Raw genomic sequence first — 11,853 nt, 5'->3', positions numbered from 1 at the left:
ATGTGCTTTGGGGATTTTAATAAGATAACATGGGATTAAAAAAAGTAGGGGGGAGTTACAAGGGTAGAATGACAGATGGTGAACTTTATAAATGCAATAGAAAATGTGAAGCTTGAAGATCTTAGATGCAAGGAAATATGGTACACTTGGGAAATGGAGAAAGATCACAATTGAATTATAAGAGAATGACTTAATAGAGCTTTAGAAAATAAGGAGTAGAAAGATTTACTCCTAATGTATTCGGTCACTAATATCCCAATATTGATGTTAGATCATAACTCGATGTTGGTGGACATAGAGGGTTGTAATGGCAAAAACAAAAAGGATGAGGGAGGAAATGGTTTAACTTTGAATCGATGTGGACTTATGAGGTAGTTTGTGAAACAATAGTGGGACGTGGCTGGAATGGTGGGGCGATAGGCTATTTGTATTAAAACTTGGCAATAGTTAAGTAAGAGCTTAACATGTAGAGTAAAGCAACTTTTGGTCGACTTCAAAATCAAATCACAGAGCTTAGTACAAAATATGAGAATATTAAGAAGTAGCAACCAAAAGAAGAAAATACAATGAGGGACGTAAAAGTGCAAATGGCTCTACACGATTTCATAGAGAATGAAGAATTGTTTTGGTAGCAAAGATCAAGGATTAGTTGGCTCCAAGATAGGGATTAAAACATAGCTTTTTTCATGCTCAGGCATCAAGTAGATGAAGAAATAATTTCATCAAGGGGTTGGAAGATGAAAACGGGATATGGAGTGAGAACGAACATAGGATGGAAAATATAGCCTTGACTATTTTCAAAAGCTTTTTAAATCCCAAAGACCAATAATGTTTGATGAGATCTTACAAGGGATAAAGGCTTTTGTCACAGATGAGATGAACAATTTTTTCTCTAAGCAAAATTCAAAGTTGAAAAGATCTATAAAGCAATCAAGCAAATGAATCTAACAAAATCTTCAGGCCCTAATGCTCGCCTTATTTTTTAAAAAATATTGGCATATCATTAGGAATGATGCAGTTGATTCCTGTTTAGATTGTCTTAATAGAAATGGGAGGATCTGTGATGTTAATAATACTAATATAGTTTTGATTCCCAAAAAAAAAGAACCTTAGATCGATGGCCAGCTTTAGCCCTATTAGTCTTTGTAATGTAATCTACAAGATTATTTTAAAACAACTGGCTATTAGACTAAAGAAATTCCTAAATAGGTGCATAAGTCCCAAAATGCATTTGTTCCTAGTCGCTTGATTACCAACAATGTGTTGGTGGCCTATGAACTAATCCATACTCTAAGAAATAAAAAATCAAGAAAAGATGGATTTGTGGCTTTAAAATTGGATATGAGTAAGCCTTATGATAGGATTGAGTAGGTCTTCTTAGAAGTTGTCATAAGCAAAATAGGGATTGCTGCACAATGGATTGATAGGATTATGAAATGTATAGGTTTAATGTCTTACTCCATAGTTCTTAATGGTTATGTTACTAACAGTTTTTGCCCATAAAGGGGTCTTCATCAAGTTGATCCGCATGTCTTAATTATTTCTTTTGTACACAAAAGGATTTCCATCTATGCTAAAAAAATATCAAACAGATGGATGGATAATTGATGTGAAGGCAAGCTAGAATGGGCCTCGAATTATTCACCTATTATATGCAAATGACATGTTATTCATGAAAGCAAGCCCAATGCAATGCATGAGGGTGAGTTATGTGATACAGTAATATGAAAAAAGTTCGAGGCAACTGATAAACCCATAGACACCCCATTTTGTTTGCGAATTTTTTTGAAATTGAAATGGGCCTTATACCATAAATTGGGCCTTGATTGAAACGCTTTAAGCCTAAGAATTAAGAGCCTAAAAATTTTAATTTTTAGTTTTAATTTTTTTAGTTTTAATTTTAGTCCTAATGTTAATTTTGGTATTTAATTTTAGTTTTATTATTTCTAGTCAAAAGTAAAAAGAAAAAAAAGGTAAGAAAGCCAAAAAAACAAAAAAAGGAAAAAAGAAAGTTTGAAAACCCAAAAAAAAAAATAATGTGAATTAAAGATCTTAGATTTAATGCTTTGATTTTCTTGGGGCTTAATTCATGTAAAACAAAATCACGTAATTGAATCAAATAAAATCACCAAAATTACAGATTCCAAAATTGATTATTTTCCAAATTGAAATAGCTTGGAGCCCTATATTAAGGACTCAAATTTGTGATAAAAATAATGAGGAAACTCACCAAGAAATAGATGAGTAGTAATCTATACTCAAGCTCTTTGACTAGAATTAGTGGCAGAGCTCTTTGGTTGGAATTGGTGATTATCTGCCACTACAGATCAAGGGATACTTCCACCTAGGCATGTTTCCATCCATTAAAGTAATTTTCACATTTTGTATATATATATATATATATTTTCATTTATTTCACTTTATTTTATGTATGTTTAAAATAAAATTTAAAGATAAATTACGAATTTTTTATTTCATAAGTTTAAAAATTATATATTATGAATTCTACCAAACTATTTGAGAATTTTATAATGAATTTTTTGAAAAAAATAATAATAAAATTTTCAATCCTACCAAACTATTGGAGAATTTAAATTTTGAATTAAGTCTTACTAAACTACTAGAAGACTTAATGAATTTTTTTAAAAATAATAACAATAAAATTTTTAATTTTATCAAACTATTAGAGAATTTAAATATCGAATTAGATCTTATTAAACAATTGGAAGGTTTAATGAATTTTCTTAAAATAAAATTTATACATAATTTTACAATAAAATCTTACCAAAGTATTGGGAGATCTACATCAAAGTAAATCTTACCAAACTATTAAAAGATTTTACTGATTATTTCTTTAAATAAAATTTAAATAAATCTTATGACGGAGCCTCTTTAGAGTGGGACACTAGTCTCCATGAATACTCCTAAGGAGAGAAAATTATCTTAAATTACTACCAAACTATTTGAGTAATTTTAGGACTAAGTTTCAATAATTAAATTATTTGGCAAATTATAAAGATGTTTTTAGGCATGAATAACTTGAAATCAAACTGATACCATCCTTTAAGTGGGCACTGCAAGGATGCTACAATCTTCCTCATGCGTTATCGCATTCCTGAACTTAAATCTGATTTCATAGACTAAAATCTAACATTTAATGATACCTAAGTTAAGCTTGGGACTTTTTTTTAAAATAGGACATATTTAATTAGGTGGCAATTGCACCTAAATAAAAAAGATTGATGGCTGCTCCTAAATCTATATCTAGTGGTAGGTTCACAAATATATACGTTATGATAGTTTAGCGATTTCACTAAGGAAATCGAGAGTTAGGATAATAAATGATTTCTTATTATCCAAGTCTAACCTAATAAATTTAAGAATTTTTTTCCTTGTTTGTATTTTATTTATTTATTCATTTTATATATATTTGTCATTCATTTGCACATGCATAATATGAGCTCTACGCCCAAATTCTATCCTTTAAAAAGGAGTAAAATACCTTTGCTTTCGCTAGATTTCATGTCTCTATATGGGCTAGCAAAAAACTCCTACTCAAATTAAACCCTTTTCACTTGTAGCTTATAATGGGTGAGGATTGAGACACCTTACTAGTCTCTAGTGGACAATGATGTAAGAAATAATTTGAGAACCATTAGAATGTCAAACATTAGAATCTAGCTGTAAATAAACCCTAAAGGTTCAAACCTAAGTTAGAGCTATGCCTTCCCTTGTGTTAAAAAATCCTAAATAGGACACTAGATGGGACATTTGTTTTGCTTGTAAATTTATATATAGTTCTTTGTATATATTATTTGCATATTAACCTTTTGTGTTGTTCTTTCTATATATTATGTTGTTCTTTGTATATATCATCTTTACTAACCTTTTTTATTGTATAAGCATGCATTCACATTATTAAATCCTTCTTATTACATTCATGCATACATGCATTAATTCATGTATACATGTATTAATTCATGCATTCATGATTCATTCATGCATTATTCCATTTCAGTTTTTCATATATTAAAAGATGTGAATGCTTAATTTGAAATTGAAGAGTAATTTATAACATGGTTGTGAATATGAATTTTTGTTTTTACTATGAATGCATACATGCATCCATGTGAACATTGCTATATATGCATTATTCCATTTGTTTAGGGCAATCTTTGACTTTCCTATTTTGTATATAGTTGTGAATATGAATTCTTACTATGTATTGCATACATGTATGTAAACATCTTTATATGTACATTATTTGTGTGGGAAAATATTTGGCTTTTCAATTTTGTACATAGTTTTGGCTATCAATTTTTGTTTCATTTATATATTATATACATGTATTAGCATATAGATCAATGTAAACATTTTTGCATATACATTATTTCATTTACTTGGAAAAATCTTTGCTGTTTCAATTTTGTACATAATTTTGAATATGAATTCTTGTTGTTACTATGTATTGCATATGTATATTTGTGTATACATTTTTGTATGTGCACTATTTCATTTGTTTGAGGCAATCTTTGGTACATAAATATGAATTCTTGCTTTTCATTATAACTTGCATTCAAGTATTTATATATATATATATATATATTCATCCTTTTGATTTTTGTTTGACAATAAAAAACCACATGATTTCTTTCCATGATTGAAAATTGTTCTTTGTAAAGAAAAATTTTTGTGAAAACAATATTAGGAGAATTGGTGATTACTACTAAGAATAAACATACACAGTTGTTTCACTTACCATTTTAGATTCCAATTTAGTTGAACACCACACCACTCAAAGCCTGACTTTTCAAGTCCTATGATCCTAATTTTCACTTGACAAAAAAAGATTTCCAAGTCAATGATCTTTATTAAGGCTATAAGCAATAAAGTTTGAAAATTCTTGTTTGAAAAATTCTTTGTAAGCCAATACATGAGACTATTTCTTAAAGATTCTAGATTTTGACAATTTGATTAGTGTCAAGACTATTACAAATACATCACTACCCGTATTTCTTCACAGAGCCTAAATCTCTCTAATTTCTTCCTTGGGACAAAATTACTAAAAATATCATATCCCCTCAATATCCTTGTTTAACTTCTTGATTTATACAATATTCCTTTTATTTTTCTTTCATTGCCCTAAAATTTTCCTTTGCCCACATCTTGGAGCAAATTTACCAAAAAGACTAAATTATCCATTTTTTTTAATATCCTTTCTTCTAGATGGCATCAATTTCATCTTTTGTTGTGGGTCGTGAAAATGAAAATCGTTACATTAGGACTTCATTTGATGTAGTAAGATGATACTTTGAGCTGGAGTTGCAAAAAAAAAAAAAATGAGAGAAAAAAAAGCAAATGAAAAATGAAAAAAGAATCGATTGTAACATCATACACATTAGATATTCAAAGTGTTCCAAGATAAAAGAAAAAAATCTACTCCTAAGAATTGCTTTTTAATAAAGGTATCCATATTTGATATGACAAATAGCCATCTTTCATATTCCTTTCACAACAAAAAAAGAATCCATTTGTTACCCTTTTTAAGCCTATTGAATTCTTTTTGAAGAAATTCTAACCAAAGATCACCATTCACACTGGGGGACAATAATGTAAGTGAATTTATTTAAAAAAGCATTAGATCCAAAGTTAAGGACAAAGAAAGAATGCCTACGGTCAAAAAACAAACTTGAAAATTTTTGGTAATTTGTCAAGATGTGAAAACATGAAGAAAAAGAAGAAAAAATGAGAAAGAGAAAGAATGAAAAAATGAAAAAATGAAAATACATGTTCTGATAAATGGAAAAGACAAATGTCCTTAAAAAGAGAAATGATCCTTGATTTAATTACCCTTAAACAAATTTTTGGGCTTATTTATCCTTTTTTTTAAAACCCTAAACTTTGGCCTATGTTACATCATTTGAAAAGTTCATTTTGATCAAATGTGGGTATCTAAATTGAAAAACTTTTCTTAGAAAAATCACCATCTCTTTTGGATTTTAGATGGATTTTGAGTTTTCAAATGCATGATGGAATAGTGAGAAAAAAAAAAGAAAAACATTGAATAAAGCTCTAGGGTGAAAACCTGAAAGGAAAGTCTAGAGCAACTTTAAAAGCAACTTAAGCAAGTTCATTAGAGAAAGTGATTTTGAAGGAGCCAATAAATAATGAAGACCTTTTAAAAATTCAAAAAGATAAACCCCAATTTGAAGATTTGTTTTGAAATTTGAGTATTTCTTTCTTTCATAGAAATTTTTAACCTATCACTATTAGTCTTAACATTTGTTAAAATTCCCCATCCCAAGAATCTAAGGGAGTGCCAAAATGAATTGTGCTTTAAAAAAGGTTCATTTTTCAAATTTAAACTTTCATTTGTGAACTTAGATGAAGAAATAGTGATTTTATTTTTTATTCAATGACATAGTTCTTCTTAATCGCCGAAATCCTGATACGCCAAACCATTTTTTCCTTTCGAAAAGACCAAGATCCTCCTAATTCATTCTAGGTAGTAATCACCAATTTTCAAGAGATTTAAATGTCACATGTTAATACAATTTGGTCATGGAAAAGTGGTATGTAAGATAATTTTTGGGACAGTTGATTACCATTCTTTTAGGAGTTTTTGAAAATTTTCAAATTTGAAGTGTTGTATATATGAATTTTGATGAATGTGAGAAAAAGATTTTCAAATCAATATGACAAGAGTGACTTTTCTAGGGCAGCAAAAATGTTTTATTTTGATAACTGCATCTACTAAACTAAAAATGCATCATTTTGGGGAATTTCTAAGTTGCATAATTGATTGGACCATGAATCTACATTATTTGGTGAATATTTAAACCATTGTTTTGGATATTGCATTTGTATCATTATTTGTTTGTACCATACATCTGTGTTTATTTGGTGAGTATCTAAATCATTATTTGAACATTGCATTTGCATCATGATTGGGGCATGCATTGGCATCATGTAGTGAACATTTGAATCATAGTATGGCATTTGTATTATTATTTAAAACATGCATTTGCATCATTTAGTGAGAATCTAGATTGTTGCATTTACATGACATTTGTCGCATACAAGAATTTGTCTTTGATTAGAGAAAACTTTTGACTTTTGAATCCTCAAATGAAGAAGATATTTCATGATGAGATTTTTTGGAAAAAGAAAATTTTCCAAACTTTTAAAGTCATAAAGCATTTGTTTAAAAAAAACCTTTTATCGAATGAGAATCTTTAAAATTTTAACATTTGAGATTTTAGATGTGAATCTCTAAAATTTTTTGAATGTGAATTTTTAAAATTTTGGATGTGAATCTCTAAAATTTTTAATGTGAATCTTTGAAATTATGGATGTAAAACTCAGAATTTTTCGAATGAGTATATTTGAAATTTTGGTTGTGAAATATTAAAGTTTTTGAATGTGAATTTTTGAAATTTTTGATGTGTATCTCTAAGTTTTTTGAAGTAAAATCTTTAACTTTTGGATGTGAAACCTTGAAATTTTTTGAATGAGAATTTTAGCTGTACACCATGAAATCTTTATGTGAATCCTAAATTTTTTATATGAAATTTTAAATCTTTTGAATGCAAATATTTGAATCTTATTTGTGAAGTATAGTTTACAAATCTTTACAAATTTGAAATTCTTGCAAATTTGAAGTTTTTGTTAATCTTCGATCTAAAGTTCTTAAGAATCTAAAAATTTTACTAATTTTTTATTTCTTGCAAACCTAAAATTCTTACGAATCTGAAAGTTTTATGAATTTTCCAACTCTTACGAACCTAAAACTCTTACAAATTCTTGCAAATCTCTGAGTTCTTACAAACCTGAAATTCTTGTTAAACTAAAAGTTTTGTGAATCTTCCATTCTTGCAAATCTAAAAGTCTTTGCAAAACTGGAACCTCTATGAAACTTGGAATCTTCTGAAACTTAGAATCTTTGCAAAATTTGAAATCCTTATGAATCTGGAAACTCCACAAAACTTGGAATCTTGTGAACCTGGAATCTTTGTGATTAGGGAACCTCTGAGATCTTAAGTTATTTACGAACTTTTGAGATCTTTGCAAAACTTGAAATTTTTGCGAATCTAAAAATATTTACGAATCTTGAATCTTTTGCAAATCTTGGAGTCTTGGAATCTTTCAATTTTTGTTATACAACTTTATGAATCGTTCACACAAACCCTTGAATTTCCAAATTATGAATCTTTGGATTTCTAGTTTTAAAAAAGTTTTCGATTTTTTTGAACCCGAATAAAATGGATATCTTTTGTCTTTGCAAAATTTTTGTTTCATAAAAACTGTGTAAACCCCAACTGTAGACACTCAAATTTGTCTGAAAATTTTTCCAAAATTGAACCAGGCCTTATACCATAAATTGGGCCTTGATCGAAAAGTTTTGAGCCCAAGAATTAGGAGCCATTAATTTTAATTTTTTAGTTTTAATTTTGGTCCTAATGTTAATTTTGGTATTTAATTTTAGTTTTATTATTTATAGTCAAAAGTAAAAAAAAAAAAAAAAAGGTAAAAAAGCCAAAAAGGAAAAAAGAAAGTTTGAAAACCCAAAAGAAGAATAGTGTGAATTGAAGATCTTGGATTCAATGATTTTATTTTCTTGGGACTAAATACATGCAAAATCACATAATTGAATCAAATAAAATCACCAAAATTATAAATTCTAGAATTGATTATTTTCCAAATTGAAATTGCTTGAAACCTTATATTAAGGACTCAAATTTATGATAAAAAAAGGGGGGAAACTCATTAGAAAATGGATGAGTAGCAATCTATACTTAAGCTCTTTGGTTGGAATTGATAAGTATCTACCACTATAGATCAAGGGATACTTCCACCTAAGTATGTCTCCATTCATTTTGGTAATTTTCACGTTTTGTTTATTGATATATATATTTTTTATTTATTTCATTTTTTATGTATGTTTAAAATAAAATTTAAAAATTGCAAGTTTTAAATTATGAATTTTTTATTTCATGGGTTTAGAAATTTTGTATTATAAATTCTATTAAACTATTTGAGAATTTCATAATGAATTTTTTGAAAAAAAAATAAAATTTTCAATCCTACTAAATTATTGATAGATTTAAATATTGAATTAAGTCTTACTAAACTATTTGAAGACTTAATAAATTTTTTAAAAATAATAATAATAAAATTTTCAATCCTACCAAACTATTGAAAGATTTAAATATTGACTTAAATCTTATCAAACTATTGAAAGGTTTAATGAATTTTCTTTAAATATATTTCATACACAATTTTACAATAAAATCTTACCATATTATTGAGGGATCTACATCAAAATAAATCTTATCAAATTATTGAAAGATTTTTATTGATTATTAATTTAAATAAAATTTATATGAATCCAATAACGGAGTCTTTTTAGAGTGAGACATTAATCTCTATAAATACTCCTAAGATGAGAAAATTATTTTAAATTAATGCCACACTATTAGAGTAATTTTAGGATTAATTTTCAAGAATTAAATTATTTGACAAATTATAAAGATGTTTTTAGGCTTGGATAACTTGAAATCAAATTGGTACCATCCTTTTGATGAGCTTTATGAGGGTGCTATAACCCTTTTACGCATAATCGTAGTCTCAAACTTAAATATGATTTCGTACACTAAAATCTATTATTTAAAAATAATTAAATTAAGCTTAGTACTTCTTTTTAAAATGTGACAAATTCAGTTAGATAGTCAATCGCACTTAAACAAAAATATTGATAACGACTTCTAAATCTATGTCTAATGATAAATCTACGGATCTATATAACATGATAAGTCCTCATTATTCTTCAGCAAGAACACATCCGAAGATAACATGGAAGGGGTGAAACATATATTTGGGATCTAGATAACGACAAATCCAGAGCAATACTTGGGTGTGTCTACGATGGTGGGTAGAGGGAAGAAACTGGCTTTCAAGGAAATTACCAATAGGCTAAGTAGGACACAGAACTGGAGCGGCAGAATGTTATCGAAAAGTGGGAAAGAAGTGTATCTAAAAGCAATATTCCAAGCAGTGCCAATATATTCTATGAGCTGTTTTCTTCTACCAAAAGATTTATGTGATGAAATAACAGCATTGTGAGCCAATTTTGGTGGAGATCAAAGCCATAGGGACGGAAAATTCATTGGGTCAATTGGGAGAAACTATGTCAAAGCAAATCGGTGGGAGGGATGGGCTTTACAGATGCAACAAAATTCAATGCAGCACTGTTGGGCAAACAAGGTTGGAGAATCCTAAAGTGGCCGTAGTCACTGGTTCATGAGGTGCTTAAGGCAAAATATTTCCCAACACAGCTTTTATGGAAACTGATTTAGGAGTGAACCCTTCACTTACATGGCGTAGTGTATGGGTAGCAAAAAAGGTACTGGAAATGGGTCTGCAATGAAGAGTGGGGAATGGTAACACAACTCGGACTTGGCATGATGCATGGAAAAAACCAGGAACGAAGATAGCACCCCATGGAGATGCAACACGGGAGGCAACTTACAACTTGGTGGCAAACCTCATTAACTCACAAGACCAAAGGTGGAAGGAGAAGGAACTGCATCAACTGTTCTCCAGTGAAGAGGTGAAGAAGATTTGTTGTATACCATTGGGACGTGTAAGCAGGGAATACACACTTGTATGGGGACTGGAAAGGAAGGGGGAGTATACAGTGAAGAGTGCCTATCGTCTACTTACCTGACAAGCTGCGAATGATACAAACGATTGCAATATTGATGCCTTCTAGAAGCAACTATGGAAACTTCATATTCCCCCAAAACCTAAAATGTTTGGTTAGAGGCTAAATGCAAGGATACTGCCAGTTTTCTACAACCTAAGGAGAGGAGGAATAGAGACCCAGGAAATGTGCCCAAGGTGTGGACAGGAGGAGGAAACAATTATGCATGTGATCAAAAGATGTCCACCGGCTTGTGAAGTTTGGAAAATGGAATGTTGGGGTGATAAATGGAAGAGGGCAGACCTTGATAGTGAAAAGGGATGGTTAAGCAGCATGTGGGAAGCAGAAGATCGATCCAATATGGAGATGGGACTGACCGTATGCTGGGTTCTGTGGAACAACAGGAATGAGGAGATTAGAATCAATCCTGGTAGAACAACTGATGAAGTAATGGCATATGCTAGAAGCTATTTGGAGGAGTATTTGGCAACCCAAAAACGGTCAGACACACAGACCACACATGAGAACATAAAATGGAGATCGGCTGAAGCTGGCTATGCTAATGCGAATTTTGATGGAGAACACAAAATGGAAGAAAGTGTAGACGGGGCAGGCGCAATTGAGAGGGATGCGGCAGGCAAGGTGTTAAGAGCATGTTCATGCAGGATTGCACAGGTCAATGATCCAAGTGTTGCAGAAGCCTTAGCCATGAACAAAGCAATTATATTTTCCAGACAGTTGGGATTACAATCGGTAATTGTGGAAGGTGATTCGCTGGAGGTATTGAACTAGGTTATGGCTAAGGAGGAGAGTCTATCTTTGATTCGGGAACTCATCCAGGATGCAAAATGTGTAGGGCAAAGCTTCATTCATTTCTCAATGAAACATACAAGGAGGATGGCCAGTGGAGCTGTGCATAGACTGGCAAAGTTTGCAATCACAGCACCAACAGAGGAGATACAATGGATTGATGAGTGTCCTACTATTATATCTGATTTAACTCCAGGAAAGCATTATTACATAAATCAAAGACAGTTTCATTTCAAAAAAAAAAAAAAATTATTCTTTGATTGTGAATTGAATTTAGCTTTAAAATTTGAACTTGTATTAATTGATATGCATTGTCATCAAGTTTATGAAAAATGTAAAAT

At 30.1% G+C, this 11,853-nt stretch overlaps 1 protein-coding gene across 1 annotated transcript; it reads left to right on the top strand.

Moving 5' to 3' along the window:
- Window positions 1-10,888: 10,888 nt before the first annotated feature.
- Window positions 10,889-11,494, top strand: LOC111316370 (uncharacterized). Its single transcript, XM_022918340.1, has one exon. It carries the CDS (start codon window positions 10,889-10,891, stop codon window positions 11,492-11,494), a length of 606 nt encoding a protein of 201 aa, XP_022774075.1.
- Window positions 11,495-11,853: the final 359 nt, after the last annotated feature.

Source organism: Durio zibethinus, chromosome 24 (genome assembly GCF_047325235.1).
Source record: "Durio zibethinus cultivar Kanyao isolate XHJ-2024 chromosome 24, ASM4732523v1, whole genome shotgun sequence".
NCBI classification, from domain to species: Eukaryota; Viridiplantae; Streptophyta; class Magnoliopsida; order Malvales; family Malvaceae; genus Durio; species Durio zibethinus.
Note: the sequence above shows the minus strand (reverse complement) of the source record. Positions and strands in the feature narration are given on the sequence as shown.

Bases quoted from the DNA above. Each gene is read 5' to 3' on its own strand.
- LOC111316370 (XM_022918340.1), top strand. From the start codon at position 10,889: ATGTGCCCAAGGTGTGGACAGGAGGAGGAAACAATTATGCATGTGATC.